The sequence below is a fragment of the Peromyscus maniculatus genome, chromosome 2, assembly GCF_049852395.1.
Source record: "Peromyscus maniculatus bairdii isolate BWxNUB_F1_BW_parent chromosome 2, HU_Pman_BW_mat_3.1, whole genome shotgun sequence".
Taxonomy (NCBI): Eukaryota; Metazoa; Chordata; class Mammalia; order Rodentia; family Cricetidae; genus Peromyscus; species Peromyscus maniculatus.
The window spans coordinates 138,434,524-138,453,238 of record NC_134853.1 but is presented as its reverse complement, the minus strand read 5'-3'; the positions used below and the strand labels follow the sequence as shown (position 1 = coordinate 138,453,238).

At 51.1% G+C, this 18,715-nt stretch overlaps 2 protein-coding genes across 3 annotated transcripts in view; one reads left to right on the top strand and one right to left on the bottom strand.

The window, feature by feature from the left end:
- Window positions 1-449: 449 nt before the first annotated feature.
- Window positions 450-14,965, bottom strand: P3h1 (prolyl 3-hydroxylase 1). 2 transcript variants are annotated; one of them, XM_076564928.1, is made up of 16 exons: window positions 14,408-14,948; window positions 12,484-12,636; window positions 11,172-11,361; window positions 10,260-10,391; window positions 9,554-9,693; window positions 7,061-7,150; window positions 6,747-6,799; window positions 6,452-6,573; window positions 4,592-4,719; window positions 4,368-4,463; window positions 3,785-3,935; window positions 2,153-2,270; window positions 1,689-1,764; window positions 1,321-1,461; window positions 818-930; window positions 450-642 (listed from the first exon to the last, which is right to left on the bottom strand). In XM_076564928.1, the coding sequence occupies exons 1-16, from the start codon at window positions 14,879-14,881 to the stop codon at window positions 531-533; spliced, it is 2,289 nt and encodes a 762-aa protein (XP_076421043.1). In that variant the 5' UTR covers window positions 14,882-14,948; the 3' UTR covers window positions 450-530. The 2 variants fall into 2 exon arrangements, with proteins under 2 accessions (XP_076421043.1, XP_006995002.3); XM_006994940.4 differs by having other exon boundaries at window positions 450-930; window positions 14,408-14,965.
- A 146-nt stretch (window positions 14,966-15,111) lies between these two features.
- C2H1orf50 (chromosome 2 C1orf50 homolog) overlaps window positions 15,112-18,715 on the top strand; it is a 6,710-nt gene continuing 3,106 nt past the window's right edge. Inside the window, exons 1-2 of the mRNA XM_006994941.4 lie at window positions 15,112-15,267; window positions 15,384-15,499. Coding sequence (XP_006995003.1) covers window positions 15,189-15,267; window positions 15,384-15,499 — 195 coding nt within the window. The 5' untranslated portion in view covers window positions 15,112-15,188. The remainder of the gene's footprint in view (window positions 15,268-15,383; window positions 15,500-18,715) is intronic.

The window sequence follows — 18,715 nt, the reverse complement described above, 5'->3', positions numbered from 1 at the left end:
TGGTTTTGGTCTCTCAGGGCATCGTCCTGCACACGAGGCTCTCAGGTACAGGCTTTGAGGCCAGCGGAGCAGGAAGCACATGGCTGCCGGAGGGTAACGAGCCAGAGCGCTGCTGAAGGGCTGCTCTCTGCCAGGAGAGGATTAGTAACAATCCGGATGCTGCGTCCACAGTGTTAGTGTATGAAGTGCTGCCACACTGGGTGCTGTATCTGGGCCACACAGCTCCCGCAGAAGGTGGGCCCGGTGACGACCAAGATGCCCCTTCTGTGGTAACAACCCAGGGTACCTGGGCTAAGCATCTGGCCTGAGGCTGCACAGGAAGTGACTGAGCTGGGTACCGGGCCAGACTTCCTGCATGGCACGGGCCACCACACACTGCCCAGAGTCACGGCTACCCAACACGGCCTCTTGGGGAGAATGGACACATTTCCTCTCTTGGAACAAACCACTAGATGAAACAACACGAATCATTTATTCTTTGGTTGTCTATACAGACACTTAAATATCATGCTGCCGTCAGGCGGCTGCCTCTATGGGCCCCAGGGTGGTTCTGGGCCTGTGTCCTGAGCCTGGAGCCAAGCCCAGAGAAGAGTAGTGTGTCCTGCTTCGTCCACTCTAAGAACAGTAGCACCATGGGGAAGGCTGTGGGCAGGATCCTTTGGCTGGCTAGCGGACAAAGCGCCCCTCGCTCTGCAGCCCTGCGAGGCTGGAAGTCGAGGCGGCAGGACAGAGTCCCATGGGTCCAATGACACCCGCGAGTGACCTAGCTGCTAATCATAGCTCATCTTTGTGCTGCGACTCTCTGTCTGACGGAGACTCTTCTCCGGGTTTTGGGGAATCCTGTTGGTCATGCAGGGGCTGCTTCTGGAGGAAGTCCACTTCTTCTGGGCTGAACAGCATCCTCACCAGGTCATCCGCCTGCACCCTGTCCTGCAACGGCAGACCGTCTCCTCAGCGACGGTTGGCAGCTAGCCCCCATCCTCTCAGCTGTTGCTTCCAGAGAGAACAGTGGCAATCCGCCACGGGGCCGCTGGGACCACCTCCTTCCCAGCAGGCCTATGTTCTGCAGCCTCACACTGGTGGCTGGGACCGGGTCCGGGGAGTGAGCAAGGACTCCACATCATGCCTACCCTGGTGTCACCCCGCCCCCTCCCCCATGTGAAAGGGCCGGTCCAGGGAGGGTGGGGCGGATGTAAGTGCACTGGGGTGGGGAGTCCCTAGCCCAGAACTCCTCTGTGACTGGACCACTAGTGGTGGGACTCAGAGGGAGGACCCAGAGTCTCTCAGAAACAGACCAGCAGCCCTCCCAACAGCTCTTACACGCTCACTGTGCCGAGGATCCAGCGTGAACCACAGCGCGATGGCGCAGCGCTGCCCCCTGGTGACGGCCTTCACTCCGTGTGGGTTCTCAGTTCCGGAGGAGAACCCCACAGCCCTTCCACACTGGGGCTGCACCTCTGCCTGCGGGAGGGAAGAGGGGAAATGGGAAGCGGTCTCAGGAGAGTGATGGGTAATTAGGACCCAGAGGACAGTCGGAGGAGAGCTGCCGTATCCCAAAGCCCCCCCACCTGGGGGCAGCGTAGGGGCTGAGGAGAAGCCCAGTGGTCATTCTGTGCACTGTCCTCTGGGGACATCAACTCTAGAGAACAGGGTTTCATCCCCAGGAATGAGGACAGGGGAGCACTCACCGTCACAGTTTTGGCATCTAGTTCAGTGAAGTAAAAGTTTCCTCCATCGAAGTCCCCGTTGAGGTACAGGATGGCACTGGGAAGGCAGGGAATCCAGACATGGCTTATCCCCTGCTCCCTGGGACCCTCCTCTGTGTGCTTTCAACCAGCAGCTGGAGGCCAGAAGCTTTTCTGAAGCCATAAACACCTCACAAGGTCCCCCGCCCCACCTCAGAGACTCCATCATACCCTAGCTAGTGTGTTTCCATGCCAAGCCCACGCATGCCCTCCTATTCACACTCTTCCCGTGGGGTTCCCCGACTGTCTGTCTTCCTATATGGGGACTAGGGTGAGGGACTGGCCTCTACACACTTGCCTCTGCCTGAGCGTGCCCAGGCGCACCAGGGTGGAGAGGCAGAGTGCAGGACATGGGGGAACTTCCAAGGGCAAGCACAGGGCCCTGGCACCACACCCACTGCATTTACCTGTAGTCCCGGAAAGTGTAGGCAGGGGGCTCCTTGATGCACACAAGGGTCTCGGCATTCAGGATGCAGTTATCCACATGGACCGGGTGGCTACTGTCCTTCCTCTCGGCCTGGGACTCTGAGGCCAAGATAATCCATGTTAAAGAAGGACATCCAGAGACCCAGTGAGAGGCTCTCTTGCTGACACACTGGGCAGGGGATAGAGAGGCGTCCCCAAATGTATGTGAGTTTGTGAAACTGTCATGTACTGGGACGTGAGGAGTCCTTGGCTAAGCCACAGCCTGGCGATCAGGACAAGTTTTTGGGGTGAACAGGGTGCAGCCCACAGACCTGTAGAGTGCCAACAAGGCAGATCCTGGGCTGAGTGCCATCACCCTGGGAGAGCTAGAGGCTTTCTGAAATAGGAAGGACCATAGCAGTAAACAGAGGAAGCTGGTGGGCACAGGGTCCACTGACGCCATCTTCCAGCCGGCCTGCAGGAGGGGTGGCGCAGATGAACAGAAGCTGCACAGTGCAGCCGGAGAGGCAGGGCATGGGGGGTGTGGACGTGTGGAAAACCACACAGGGAGAGGACACGGAAAGAGGCCAGACAGTCCTGACTGTAAGAACCAGCGGACCGCACCTTCCTCCAGTGTAAAGACTGGCACACGTGTGTGGGGACGGCAGATGCCGCCTCACTGGGTCCGGCCAGTCACCAGCGCCTGCCTATCTTCCTTTCCACCTCTCCTATGGCATGTCTTCTCTCGGCTTCCTTGCCACTTCCAGATGTCTAGCCTTCATCCTCACCCACCATGGTCATTGCTGACCAGCCTCCCCGCCTCTAGTCTGATCCACCTGCTCCCAATCTCTCAACACCCAGCAGCAAAGCTCATCCTTTAAAAATGAAGGTTCTGCCAGGCCCTTCACCGTCTGCTGTCTCCTCCCTGCCAGCAGGTCCCCACCTCGAGGCTCTGTGGCACACAGTCAAGTGCCTGACACATTCCTTTGGTGTGTGCAGATTTTCTTAGAGCTCTTAACACCCTGAGGGGGAGAGAAGCCTTCCAGCGCCTGCCGCCTTCCAGGAGGTGCCAGTGCGTCTTCTGAGTGCTACAGCAGGACAGAGCTGGCTGTGGGCCACATGCGATTCCTGCGGCCTGGCTCTGCCTCACCCCTGCTCAGGAAAGCATGGGGGATACGAGGGAGAAGGAACAAGGTCTTGTACCTCCCTGACTTCAAATGCCCTAGCTTCCACACAAGACTGGCCTCTCTAACAGTTACTAAGAGGGGCCTGCAGCACAGTGTGGGACCGAGCGAAAGGAGACAACACCAACTCCAGAATGTGCTTCTCTGTGAGCTTAGAACATGAGTTCTTAGCTCCCTGGGTGCTTCCATTCCCTTAGAAACTGGTCTCTCTGGCTTGCAGGGTCTCCTGCTTCCCTGTGAACTCCAGGAACACTGATCCTGCAAACTTCCCACCACCTTTCCTAGAAGGCTTCCTGACTCCTGGCTGGATCTTCCTCCATGTCACGTACTTGCGCAGGTTTCCCGGGCAGCATGGAGGGACCATGCCCTAGTCTTCTCCATGGCCTCAGTGTCTGGCACAGTGCCAGGGTGCAGCCCACCCCTGAGAGGCTGCGGGGTGATGAGGCCCACCTTCTATTGCAGTGCGGCACACCAGGTGGGAATAGGAGAAGTAGAGGGGTGTGTCCAGGCGGAAGTAGGACTCCATGACACGCCGAACCTTCTCGGTCACATTGTAGTACATGTGGGCACTCTGCAGAGGAACCTTCCCTTCCTGCCCAAGCTGCAAAGAACACTGGCGGTCAGCTGCCCTGGCTCTACAGGCTGTCAGGACACTGAGGTACAGGGCTGCATACCGAGAGCATCTCCCGTCCCGCTGCGGAAGGAGCAATCTCTCCGTTCACTGCATCCGACTGTCTCCTCTCCTTTCGTATTGCACGTACCCAGTTCAGGAACACGCCCACACGTGTGGGGACCCATCCCGTCTCACTTGCCTTATTTTTACTGCGCCTCGCCTAACAGCCAAGATTCACAAGGAAACTCCCCGGCATAGCTTACCCTCGCTCCCTGGCAGCTGGAATGTCAGCAGTGAGGCATTTCTCCCTATCTATCCCCACCCCCAACTCCTCCCAAAGCTGGAGTCTCCTCCTCCTCCTCCTTCCTGGCCAGCAGACTCCCCCTCCTCCATGCTCTAGAGAGCCAAGATGAATTTTACCTTAAGAGCTTTGAGAACAGTGACACCATAGAACTTTTCATTGGGGGTGTGTGGAGAGGTCTGACCTCGGTAGCCATCTCCTGAAGTTGCTGCTGCCTAGTGGGCCCAAAAGACAAGGCAAAGTTAGTCAGGGTAGCCGAGCGTCTGATGAGAGGTGACTACTGAGGGCAACAGGGACCACTGAGCCTGAGAGGGAGGCACGTGGAAGCGGGGGTCACCCCTACATTGGTCAGTCTCTGCAGCTCCTGGCACTCGTCAGCAGAGATCACACCATCCATCACCACCCGCTGGGAGCCGTTCAAGACTTTGGAGTTCATAGTCAGACTGATGCCTTCATACAGCAAGGGGCCACCTGCAAATCAAGGACAAGACTGACTAAGTCCCACAGCGGCTCTGCCCAAGGCCTGCTTGGAAAGAACAGGCCTTCCAGAGAAATCCCTATTTAGTCTCTCCCAAAGCAACAGTAGTCCAGAGGACAGAATCAGGAGGTCCAAATCCTAGGTCTCAATCTGCCTCTACCCACTGAGTAAACAGCTACATGTATTCTTAAAACATGAACTCCAGAACTAAAGAACTAGGTTCGATCCCCGAATCTACCACTTACTGTGTGACCTTAAGGTTAAGTAATTTGTTAACAAATTAATTTTTTTAAAAAAATATTTTATGTGTATGGGTGTTTTGCCGGCATGTATATCTATGTACCATAGAGGGCCTGGTGCCCAAGGAATTCAGAAGAAATCAGATCCCCTGAGACTGAAGTTAGAGTTGTGAGCCACACCCTGTGGGTGCTGGGAATCAAACCCGGGTCCTCTGGAAGAGCAGCTGAGCTCTTACTGCTGAGCCATTTCTTCAGACCCATTTTTTCCCCCCAAGACAGAATCTGCTACCCTCTGCTGGGATTAAAGGCGTGAACTACCAACCCAACCTTAATTTTTAATCAATTACTCTAACAGCATCTACCTTATATTTGACAGCAGATTTACGTGAACAACAAATGAGGCGAGTTCAACTCTTAGTATAGTATTTGGCTTACAGGAAATGTCCAAAGATGTCGCCTATGGTACCTACGTCATCATGTGACGTACAACAGCAACCTTGCAATCTGCCTAACCTACCTCTCAGACATGATGAGAAGCAAGGAAGATGGCAAGCACCTTCTGACAACAAAGCAGTGCTGGACAGACTTTTCACATGCTACCCCTGTTCAATTCACCCAGTCAGTGTGAGCAATGGCAAAGGCCAGTGCTTCTCCTGTGGTCCTAAGGTGTCTAACTCGGGCCACACTAGGGACCCGGCTCACCCCATCTACAAGCTGAGGCCTTGTGAGTGCTGCAACAGAGAGAGCCTGACGCCTGAAGACGGCTCCGTTCCCAAGTCAGACACCAACCAGTGCTAGGCATACGTCTCTCGGGGGCGTCTTTAAGGGCAGAGACGGTGAGGAGTGCATCAGGAGTGGGGACAAGCATGAGCAACAACCTGTGGGCTCAGGGGACCAGAACCAGCCCAGCCCATCTGATGGAGAGGCATGGGGGATGTACAAATGGAGGAGACACACATGCACAGGATGTGGATGGAGGATGCTTGACTACTGAGCATGCACGCATGCTCCTGGTGTTTGGAAGACAGGCCTGGCATCTGTGTGTGGGAAAGGATAAGAACACACAGGAGGTGACTGCACCTATGTGGCTGAAGGCAATGGAAAAGACACAGGGAGGAGAGCAGAGAGCAGCCATCACTGTGGGCTGGGAGCAGGCAAATGGAGCAGAGACGACAGGAAGGTTTTGGCTTTTGGTAACGTGAGTGGTCAGAAGAGAGTCTGGAGAGGGAGGCAGGACAGTTTATGCCCTCCATGCTTACTGTGACTACGCTGGTCTAACTGTGGCATAGGAATCTTACTTCTTAGCCACAGGCCCCTTCTCAGGGCTGTCTGGATGGCAGTTCCTGGTGTGTTGGATGTGGAGGGAGACCTAGCAGAAGCTGGTATGTGATGGGCTGAGCAAAGCGTTGGTGGGTGCTGCCGCCTGGTGAATGTGAGGCCTGCCTGGCTGCCCGCACGGCAGGCCTGCCACCCTCCGCTGGCTCACCTTCCCGCGTCAGTCTGCTCACGTCCAACGACTCCTTGGTCTTCTCCTCCACGAGGGTCTCGATCTCCTTCATAAGGTTGCCGATCTCCTGGGAGATGCGGACCGCAGTTTCACGTTCTGACCTGTGGGCATGGCAGTGTTGAAGGTCGCTGGAGCCAGCCCCGGTTCCCACTGCAACTTCCCAGACTGGACCTGCCCACCCCTGGCCAGGAGGAGTTCCCATCTGCCTGGGCACAGGAAGCCTCAAGTGCTTCGTCAGACCGATCCAACCACGGCATTTCTACAAGGCCCTCACTTCTGTTTCTCTTGCAGTCTCTTGGGAATCACCTCTTCCGGGGTCCATGAGTCCTGAGGTGGGTCAGAACAACAAGTAGGGTGACTTAATCTCCCAGGTCCCAGTGTGACATGGGGCTCCCAGGAGTCCACTGCCTCCCCGCCTGTGATGACGTGGGCTCTTGCATCTTCTACTTGGTCTCCCATCCTCAGGGTTCACACATCCCATGCTTGGCTCAGCCCTGGACAGTCTCTCCTCAGAGTTGTGTGGTGTGGACCCCCTCACCTCCCAGCGCCTCCCTCTTCCTCGTCCTTCTGGCTCTTGTTTTGGCTCACCGGATCCACAAAGGGAATTCCGAAAATGTCGTAAGCGAAGAAAAGCAGTTCTTTCTCGAGCAGGCTTCGCTGTCGGTAGTCCTGGGCGTTCTGAGGAAACAAAGACTCGCCTAGATCCTGGCCCTAGCCTTTAGCCTTAGGGTGGCCTTCCCTGGCATTTTACATTTCCCTACACGACTGAGGTATTTTCTCCCCATCACAGGTTATGTGTTACCCTGTCTGGGCCAAAGGTCTCTCTTCTGTGCTCCAGAAGAACCCTGAGGGCAGCATAACTCGGCTTCACAGGAGGGAAGAAGATCCCGGTGGATCTCTGAACCAGATCTGATGATCCTCAGAAGGGACACATGCTTCACAACACCAAGAGTCCATTTTGGCTTTTGCAATTCTGGGGATTGAACCCAGGGTTTCAAGTGTGCTAGCAGGCTTCTACCAACTGAGCTGTACCTGCAGCCCTCTTTACTTTTCTTGTTATATTTTATTTATTTATGTTGTGTGTCTAGAGTGTATGACTTCTGCTGTGCATGTGTGGCGGTCAGAGGGCAACTCTGTGGAGTCTGCTGTCTCCATCCACCTCTGTGTGGGTTCTGCAGACTGAATTCAGGTCACAAGCTTGTGGGGCAAACACCTTTGTATTAGAACTTTTTATTCTATTTATTTATTTATTGTATGTGTATACACACGTGCGGGCACGTGTCTGTGTATGTGTGTGTGTGTGTGTGTGTGTGTGTGTGTGTGTGTGTGTGTGTATGTGTGTACATACGTGTGCTGCATAGGTGTGGAGGTCAGAGATCAACTTGACAGTTTCCTCCTTGCACCTTGTGGGTCCAGAGATCAAGCTCAGGTCACGAGGCTCAGCAGCAAGTGCCTCTACCCACCGAGACATCTTGCCTGCCATTTTTGTTTTGAGACCAGGTCTTACTATGTAGCCCAGGCTAGCCTTGAGCTTGTGATCCTGCTGTCCTTGCTTCCTGAGTGGCAGCTCATGGGGTAAGACTGTCATCTTCATCTTAGAGACGAAGGAGCAGCAGGACTGGAAGGGATGCTACATTCAAACGCAGGGTTCGGGGTCCTCAGGCCCATGGACTGCTACCTGGCCACCTGCCACCCCTAAGAAGGACCAGAATCTGGCCCTCCCTGAAGGTGGGCGGTGGCAGAATAGCTCAGCTTGGCGCTCTGACATCCCATGTGTGCTCTGGGGGAAGGCTTACCCAGGGCAGGGAAACTGAGTCCCTTCTGGGGTCACGTCTTTCCCCAGGTCCCCTGCTAGGATCCAAGCAGCAGAAGGAAGAGAAAAAGACGGTAGTGAAGGCGAGGCAGTTCAAGGGGGAACATGTTAAAAGAGTTTGCCCCATCAGCTACCAGAATCACCCAAGAGGAAGAGGAAATTTTAAGGCGTTTAAATTACTGGCTTCCTCCTCCAAATGCCAGACCCAAGCCATGTATGCTATCTCATTAGCTTCCACCAACAATTCAACGAGGATGCAGGAAGAGGACCCCGCTGCTGCTACCTGTTTGCCTGCAGTGACTTACTGAGTGTCAGCCATGAGTCAGGGTCCATGTCAGTACAGGACAATGACTGTCAGCCATGTGTCAGGGTCCATGTCAGTACAGGACAAAGCAGACAGCAGGTTCCAGTCTCCACTAACCAGTACCGTCCACAGCACAGGTTATTTCACCTGCATGTTCTTATCTCTACATTGGGCAGAATGCCTACTCAAGGATAGCCATGCTGATTACAAAAGAGGAGGCCTGGGCTGGGGCTCAAACCAGTGCTAGCTCCTCCCTTCCCGGGAGGAGAGTTCTAGGTAAACGTTCCCAGGTGGAGTGTTTTCCTTCCCCTTCCCAGGCTTCCTAAGAGGATCACAAGGAGGGAAAAAAAGTATTAACCAAGCAAGACAAAGACTGGGAGGGCCTTCTTAAAGCTAGATGGGCACCACCTAGTGGCCAAGAAGGACAACCACAAGAAGGCAAGTGTCACCTGGGAGGGGCTGACAACAAATTTTCTCTGCAGACTCAATTCCAGACTATGAGGGAGGGACCGTGGCTTCCCCCTCAGATGGGTGCTACCTAGGCTATCTTCTCATTTTAGAGATGTGAAAAATGCTGACTGATAGGAGAGAACGGACAATGACAGGGAGAAATGCCCTCGGAGGGAAACAGAACCAGAAACCCATTATGAAGGAAACAGCACTGACTTTGGGCAAATGGCATCCAGCATCTGGGCTGGGTGTCAAGTGGGGCAGAGAATCTCTGTGTGCCAATGTGAAGGATGCACATCCAAACCCAGAGAATCTCTGTGTGCCAATGTGAAGGATGCACATCCAAACCCAGAGGATGCTGTGAGGCTCTGGCATGTCTGCAAACTCCTGGTCCTCCTCCCCACCCTGAGTGACAAGCCCGGTCCAGAACCTGCCCCACCCCACACCAACAGCGCTCTTCTGCGTTCTGACTGGGTTCAGCCAGAAGCTGCTCTCTCTGAAGCAAGTCTCTCACCTGCCGGGGGCTGATGGAGCTGGCTTCTTCTTCTCCAAGCATGGCTGTATAGTAGGCCAGATTCTGGCTCATCACCTCATCATTGGGGAAGAAGAGGAGGTAGGTCTTGGCGCATTCAATAGCCTGTGTATAGTTCCCAACTGTACAGGAGGAAAAGAAGATGTCTTTGAGGAAAGGGTAATCATGGGTACCAACATCCACTTAGCATCTGGTGGCAGGGAAGCCTTGAGGCCATGACAGCAGCAGAAAGTAGTACTTGATACACAACGTGACTTTTTAGAAGAAGAAGATTATCATAGGTTACAAACAGATCTCCTCAACTCAACTGTACAAGTACACACATCATGTACTCATGGATATGCCATAATAGTTAGTGCCCAGTAGGTACCCAGTAAACAACTGCTGGTTTGCTAGTTTTTTGTTTGTCTTTTTCTGGATATTTTAGTCCCTTTACCCTGAGAGGAGGGCTGGGCATGTCCTGTGAGTTCGTTTCAATGGCAGTACATCTTTACTGTTGCTATTCATTTTAATTCAAACACAAAATTAGATCACAAATGTACAAAAGAAAGAGGCCCTGGAGTCCTCTGTTCTTAGCCTGCCATAGACAAAGAAGCCAGACATGGTGAAGGAGAAGGTTGCGAACCCTGGCTGTCTGGCTAACCGTCTTAGCTGAGGCCTCAGAGAGGAGAACGAAAGCAGGCCTTACTGTTATAGTAGGCAAACTGTAGATAATTATAGTGTGAAGGGAGGAAGTCCTCAAAAGGCTTTTCTCGACTTGGGTGGGAAGCCAGCTCTGTGACGCAGCTCTGCTTACAGCTGAGGACCTGGACGTAATGATCTGAAAGGAATCAGAGAGGAGGGATAATGAAGTCATGGTTTAGGATTTAAATTCTGGCTAAGCTGGATAAATCGAAGGAGAAAGCAATCTCTGTGTGGCGCATATGTGCACGTCTTTGTGCGCATGTGTGTGCAGGTGTACAGTATGTGTGAATGCACATCTGCAGAGGCCAGAGGTGATGTCAGGTATCTTCCTTCACCATTCCTCACTTTATTATTGTTGTTATTATTATTATTATTTGAGACAGGATCTCTCACCCTGAAGCTCATCCATATGATGAGACTGTCTGACCATCAAGCTCCAGCACAGGGCTACATGTGTGGGTTTTATGTGGGTGCTTAGGGATCTGAACTCGGGTCCTTCTGCTTGTGCATCAAGCACCTAACCCACTGAGCCATCTCTCCAGCCCCTGAAAAGCAATTTTTAGTCAGAGTTCCAGACTTAAGAAATTGAGGATAGGGCCAGGTGGTGGTGGCACATGCCTTTAATCTCAGCACTTGGGAGGCAGAGGCAGGAGGATCTCTGTGAGTTCAAAGCCAGCCTGGTCTACAAAGTGAGTTCCAGGACAGGCAGGGCTGTTACACAGAGAAACCCTGTCTCAAAACACTAAAAAAAAGAAAAAAAAAAAAGAAAGAAAGAAAGAAAGAAAGAAAGAAAGAAAGAAAAAAAAGAAAAGAAAAAGAAAGAACTGAGGATGAGGTTGTAGACAGTGTGTGCGTACATCAGTTTGGCCTTACAGCCTTGGGGGGCTTGATCAAGCCAAGCTCCGAATGGACGCACCTGTGATGGCCTGGAAGAGGTCAGCACTGTAGTCTAGGTAGTTGTAGCCATCGTAGTCATAGGGCCCCTCGCAGAGGGCACGGCACTCCTCATCAGCCACAAAGTACTCTCGCAACGCCGCCTCGAGGTGGGGCACAGCTTCCTGCGGGTTCTCCTCCGAGTAGAGTCGCACTCCTAGCCGAAACTCATGCTACTGGAGAGAAGGTGTACTCAACGCAGGCTCCAGAGGGACCCCTCAACCTTGTCCTTGTCCCTACTTCTAAACTATGGTGGAAGGGGGAAACCTGGGTGCTGCTACATAGTGAAGGCTATTAGTAAACAGCCTTCCCGGGACCCTTGGAATTTACACACGTAACTCTTCATGCAGGGGAAAGGCAGAGTTTGCTCTAATTCTTATACATTTCTGTAGGGCTTCCGGTTTTCAGATAACAGGCTAGAGAAAGATGGCTCAGTGATTAAGAACATGTACTTCCAGAGGCCCTGAGTTCAGTTCCCAGCATCCACATAAGGTGGCTCACAACTGCCTATGACTCCAGCTCCAGAGGATATGATGTCCTCTTCTGGCCTCCTCAGGCACCCATATAAATTCTCTCTCTCACACACACACACATACAAGTTAAAAATAAATCACAACCCACCACTAAGCCCCTTGAAGCAACGTCTCACACAGCTCAAGCAGGCATCAAACTCACCAAATGTCTGAGGCTAACCCTGAAATCCTGATTTGATTTCCTCTATCTCCCCAGTACTAGGATGACAGGTGCATGCCATCATGTCCAGCAAACACAAGTTTCCTTTTAAAAGTCGTTCTGGGACTAGGGAGTGATAGAGTGCTTAGCATGTGTACTGTGTATGTGGGATGCCATTCTGGCAGTGTTTCTTTTATTTGTATGTAGATATGAATAATGTATATATAAACGTAATTTTTTTTTGTTGTTGCAGAATACAAACCTAGAACCTTGTGTGTGCTAACCACATGTTCTATCAGTGAGTATATCCCTAGGGTCTCTAACGTTCTGATTTATAAACTATTAATATGATAGAGATCATAAGTTCTTTATGAAAATGCTATTCAAATGTTAGGTCAAAAGGTGCTGAAAACACACACAAAATACGATACTAAATTAAATAATTAATTATGGGAGACTTAGGGCCAACTTGGACTACATAGTACCAGGACTGCACAGCAGCGCTCTCTCTCTCTCTCTCTCTCTCTCTCTCTCTCTCTCTCTCTCTCTCACACACACACACACACACACACACACACACACACACACACACACACACACGGTGGTGGGGGGTGTCTTTTCACCATATGGGGCTTGGCCTCCAGATCCTTGAAGTCTGCTTCCTTTACCCCAGACATGGTTTGGTAATAGTCGAGGTTCTGCCGCATCTCCATGTGTTCAGGATTGCCCACAAAGAAGGTGTGGGCAGCCGCCACAGCTTTCTCTAGCTTGTTTATCTGCGGATGAAGTAAAAGAATGAGTTCCCATCCAGACTCTGTGGGGTTTGATCGTCTGCTTGGTTGGTTTCTGTGTGTGTGTGTGTGTGTGTGTGTGTGTGTCTCTACTGACACGGGGTGTCACTAGTAGGTCAATCTCGCCCTCAATCCTCCTGACTCAGATCCCAAGTGCTGGGATGATAGGTGAAACTCTGTCTCCAAACAAACAAACAATTGAAATGTAGTGACTGAAGGTCTAAATGATTTTGGACTAGGGCAGAAAGAGCAGTTAACAATTACACTGTGATCAGAATCCAAGGGCTGGGCTCAGAGGACCCTGCCCCATGCCCAGCTTACTCCCCTGCCTTTCAGGACTGCTCCTGCCTTCCTCTGTCATCCACCCCACCTAAGAGCCTTTTTACCTCTAGGCACGGGCACCTGGTTTCCTCCGGGGGACTGTTTTCACCGCTACCACTTTCTCCTTCTGCCTATTTTATCCATCTGGCTTCCAGAACTAGCCTTCTGAAAGCTAAGTCTGATGATGGTTGCCCGAAGTCTGCACAAGTTTCTTCTGAATCCAGCCTCCCTAAACTTTGCAGTCACTTGCTGTTCTCCATATACATGCCCACACAGGAGTCCCTGCAATGAACGACCCGTGGCCCCAAATACATTATGCTCTAGCTCTGCTTTCCTTTCGCTGGGGAAAAACCATTCTTCAATGTCACCTCTTCTCTCAGGCCTGATTTAACTGAAGCAAAGCTAGAGTGCTTAGTGCTCCCACAACACTAAATCTACATAACCATTTCAGTTAGCCCTTAGTCCAGTGACTCCTAGCAGTAACAAAAGGTAAAACAAAGAGTCAATCAATCATCCTCATCACCTGTCCAAGAGCTGGAATGTAGTAGGTGTTCAATAATTGTCAATGTCAATGAATTTTAAGTAGCGCTGTTAAGTGACATGACCTAAGTCGGAACCCAATCATTTGGGGCTTGTAAGTCCAGCTCTCATCCCAATAACCAGAAGGAATGGAGGGAATAAGCAGAAATCTGAGGTCCTCAAGAGCCTCTAAGTCTCTTTAGGGTAGCATTGAAGGTCTGTCAAACTGTTATCACTATGCAATCTGTGTGTGTAGCCCCTCCCCCCTGTCCAAAATGGGACTGTTTCAGGGCAAATCAGTTAGTAAATGCAAAGTGCTTTGAATCCTGGAAATACACGCTGCCAGTCACCTGGTGCTCCAAGCCCGTTTGTTGACTTGGCCTTAAAGCGTTGTGGCATCCCTAAAGACGGTCATTTTTTAAAAAAAAAAAACAAAACAAACCCAAACAACAACAGAACCAAAAACTGGCATACTAGTCAGAGGGTCCTCCACAGGGAGGAGCCAGGCAGCCCCTGCTGGCGACGTGGCAATCCCACGTCCTGAAAGCGCTGCTCTTGGATTCGGGAGCAGGAAAAGCATGATTGGAGAACGAACCGGAAGGAAGATGCTGCAGAAGCGCCTAGCTTCTCACTTGGATACTTGCAATGAAGGAGGGCTGGGAGGCCCAAGCGGTCGCCTCGGTTCCCTCTAGGAGGCCTTTCCAGAAGGAAAGGTCAGGTTCTTCTTGGCTTGGGCTGTCACTACTGGCTGGACCTTTAGGGTTAGCATCTGCCCATAAGAACCAGATGAAGCGCCCTGAGTCCGCCCAGAGCTCCCTAGGCAAGAGGCCCCTTTCCTCCCTGCGGACCCGACCCTGCTCTGCTCCCCGAGTTCCCCCAGGTCTCCCCAGGCTGCCGGGCTCCGGGCTAGTCGCACCTTGAAGTAGGCGACTTGCAGGTAGTTGTAGGGACTCCTCTTGTTGAACTCCAGGTCCAGCTCCTCGCTCAACAAGTGGGCAGCGGGCGGTCCGAGGCAGCGGCGCAGGCAGGCGGCACGGCGCAGCAGGGCCCCGAAGAAGCGCAGATCGTGCAGGGCGGCGGCGCCTAGGTCCTGGCTCAGGCTAGGCGCCGGACCGAGATCGAGGTCAGGCGCCCACGGCAGCTCGGCCGCGCAGCGGGTGCGGCAGCGCAGGCGGAGGGCACGCAAGGCGGCCCGCGAGCGCAGCGCCCGCTCCATGCTCAGGACCACCCCGGGCCAGTCCCCGCGCGCGTAGGCGGCGGTCCCCTCTGCGTAAAGCAGGTCAGGGGCTGCCACGTCCCATCCCGGCTCAGACTCCTCTGTGGCCCGCGAGGCGGCGGCTGCGGCGACGGCTAGCAGCACGGCCAGCAGCCTCCTTGCGGTCACCGCCATAGCCTTGCTCCTCCACTTAACGGGACAGCTCGCCTCGGGCACAAGCCAGCATCCCGCCCCGCAGAAGCCACGCCCTAAAAACGAGCCACGCCTCAAGTCCAGGAGCCCGTGGCCAGGCAGCTTGCACCGCCTCTTGCTTTCAACCAATCCGAACGCCCGCTCTTCGCGGGACTCCGCCTCCAAGCTCAGGCACGCCGTTCAATGGTCGGCGAACGAGAAAGCCCCGCCCACAAGCTGTTGTGCGCCTGCGCCCCGTTCCCCCTCCCTCCCCCCCCCTCACCGCAGGCGGTGGGGTTGAGGTGCTGTCATGGCGGACCCGGCGGCTCCCGGCCGGTTGGAAAGAGACACTGGAAATCTAGGGGTCCAGGAGGCGGCGGGTCCTGGAGGTAGGTGGGACTGAGTTGGCCGGGGGAAGAGGTCGCAGCCGGGCGGCTCGTCTCTGCTGCCTCGCGGGAGGCTGAGGGCTACAACTTACGCCCGTGTTCCCGGGTGTGTGTCGCAGGAGCCCTGGTGGAGCTCACCCCGACCCCAGGCGGCCTGGCTCTTGTGAGCCCCTACCACACCAACAGGGTCGGGGACCCTTTAGACCTCGTGGCGCTCGCCGAGCAGGTACAAAAGGTGAGGAATAGCCATCTCTGTACTTTAAGCCCTGCGTCTTTGGGCTCTGACCTCAAATTTCATCTGCACCCTAGGACAGCCTGTGAGCTCAGCAGTATGGGGTACTATTCCATTTCACTTTATCCCCAGTTCTTTGTTGTTGTTTGTTTTTGATACAGGGTTATCAAGAAACTATTAGACTAGTCTGGTCTTCAACTCATTTCCACCTGCCTCTTCCTTCCTGGGATTAAAGACATGCGCCACCAAGCTCGGCTTGGATCCTAAATTCTTCAATAGTCAATTATTTTATGCTGCTTCCCGTAAAGACTTTATCTGTTACCTAAGAGCTTGTGGAACTTAAATATGTGCTATTTCCTTTCTTTAAAAAAAAAAAATTGGTGCTGGGGGTGTAGTTTAATGTAGTTTACACCACTTGCCTAGGCTGAATTTGATCCTCAGCACTACCAAAAACAACATGCAAAAAGGCACAAGGTAAAATACCCATTTTAGATTAAAACAACAACAGAAACTGGAGACAGTTTCATCTTGCTGGATAGCGAGGCTGGCTTCATAGTCATCCTCCCAAAGGCTGGGTATTAACAGGGGTGGCTGCCACACCTGGTGAATTTCAGTGGATATGGTATTCCTATGTTGAGAGCTTAGACATTGGTTACCATAACCAGTAGAATAAAGAACATATGCAAGATAATGGAAAAGGTAATAGAAGTTTGGACACATCAGCTTTGGACGGATTGCTTCTCTCTGGAGCTCAGGCTCTGTAGATGAGAGGTTTGAGGTGGGAGAGCGCCGGGGTCTAAGTGAACCCCTAGGTTCCATCTCATCTCTTAGCAAGACTTCCGGGCGTGGAATCCTTTTCAGTACCAGAACCTGGCCACTTTAAAAGCCTCTAGTGTCCCCTCCCTCTTGGATAAACTAGTTTATTTGGCAATCATCATGTTCAAAAGATTGTTTTAATCAAGAAAATTCATGATAATATGCCCAAACCCCTACATAAAAAACCATGTCTGCTGTTTTAGTTAAGAAAAATTCAAATGTTTGGGAAAGCCCTTTTAATTAAAACCTTACATTTTTATTTTTATTTTTACTTTTTAAAATAGAGATGGGAATGAAATGGAACTTCTGTGGATTAGAAGAATATTGTGTGTCTGTTTAGTCAGATCACCATTGAGAGGGAGGTAGCCAGGGACAAAATCTTGGGCAAACAACACTTTGAATTTCTCTGAGTGACTGTCATGGACTCAGCCAAAGAAAGAAGGAGCACAGTTTTTGTCTTTTATACTATAATCTAGTGAAATATAAAGGATATATTATTCTGTTGCCTCCAATTCTCCAGTATAGTCAGTCCACCTTTGAGAAGCTGAATTAAAAACCACTTTAAAAACAAATTGAGAGCTGGAAAGATGGCTCAGTGGTTAAGAGCACTGATTGCTCTTTGAGAAAACCCTGGTTCAATTACCAGCACTCACATTACAACTCAACCATTTGTAACTCTAACCCCGGGGGATCAAATGTCCACTTCTGGCTACTGTGGGCACTACTTGAACATGATGCACATACACACATACAGGCAAACACCTATACCCATACAATAAAAAAATTAAAAACTAAGTGAATCAACATATTCACTGTCTACATACTGAAATACACTTGCTAAGAGGAGTGACTCTTGGCTCCCTTAATGTGTGTTCAGAAAGCTTTGGGAGATTTGGTATTGAGGATTGGTTTTTGGCATTAGGCTCATCTGTGTTCAGATCCTTCAACTGCCGTTTATTAATTGTAAAACCTTAGTTGCTACACTTGTTTGAGTCTTAATGCCTAAGTAAAGTTATTGTGTCTGGAGAGTTAGATGTTATTAATACAGAGGTTCTTGGAGTGGTTAGGTCCAGGATCAGTGCTTAGTAATCATAAATACCCTTTTGGCTCAGGGGTTAAGAGTACTTGCTCATGCAGAGGACACAGGTGTGGTTTCTAGAACCTACCTGGTGGCTCCCAGCCATTCATTACTCCAGTTCCAGGGGACTGACTGCCCTCGTCTGAACTCTTCAGATGCCAGGCACATGTGGTGCACATACATACAGGCAAGACACTCATACACATGTTGTCTTAGTCGGGGTTCAACTGCTGTGAAGAGACACTATTACCATAGCAACTTTTATAAAGGAAAACATTTAATGGGGAGCTTACAGTTTCAGAGGTTCAGTCCATTATCATTATGGAGGGGCTTGGCAGCATGCAGGCTGGAGCTGAGAGTCCTACATCTTGATATGCTGGTAACAGGAAGTGAACTGAGACAATGGATGGAATCTTGAGCATATGAGACCTCAGATCCGGCCTCCACAGTGACACACTTCTTCCAACAAGGCCATACCTACTTCAACAAAGCCATATCTCCTAATAGTGCTACTTCCTTTGGGGGGCCATTTTCTTTCAAACTACCACATTCCACTCCCTGGCTCCCAAAGGCTTGTATTAGAATGCAAAAATCAGTCCAACTTCAAAAGTCTCCAAAGTCTATAACAGTCTCAAACTTACTTAAAAGTCAAAAGTTCAAAGTCTCTGAGATTCATGCAATCTCTTAACTGTAATCCCCTGTAAAATCAAAATCAAAGAGCAGATCACATCCTTCCAACATATAGTGGCACAGGATATACATTATCATTCCAAAACATAGGGAAAGGAGCGTAGTGAGGAAATACTGGACCAAAGCAAGACTGCAAAACAGCTGGGCAAACTCCAAACTCTGCATCTCTGTGTATGATGAGTACATGGAGTGTAGGATGAATGTTTTTTTGGTCCCACCAAGCACCTGCAGGCCAGGGGCCCATTTATAGAATAATCTCTCAGAAGCTTATATTAATTATAACTTCTTGGCCATTAGCTCAGGCTTATTGCTGACTAGCTCTTATACTTAAATTAACCCATAATTCTTTCCTATGTTTAGCCATGTGGCTTGTTACCTTTTCTCAGTTCTGCCTTGTCTTGCTTTCTTTTTTTTTTTTTTTTTTTTTTGGACTTGCAGTTGTTTTTTTTTTTTTTTTTTTTATTTTATTTTAAATGTCGAATGTCATTTCTTGAAGGCAGTAGGAGGTTAAATACAGGCTTACAGCACAATGGGAGGACCCTGGAGGGCAGAAGTTCGCTACTGATGTTTTACAATCTCATTCTTTTTTTTTAAAAGATTTATTTATTTTGTATACAGCATGTATGACTACAGGT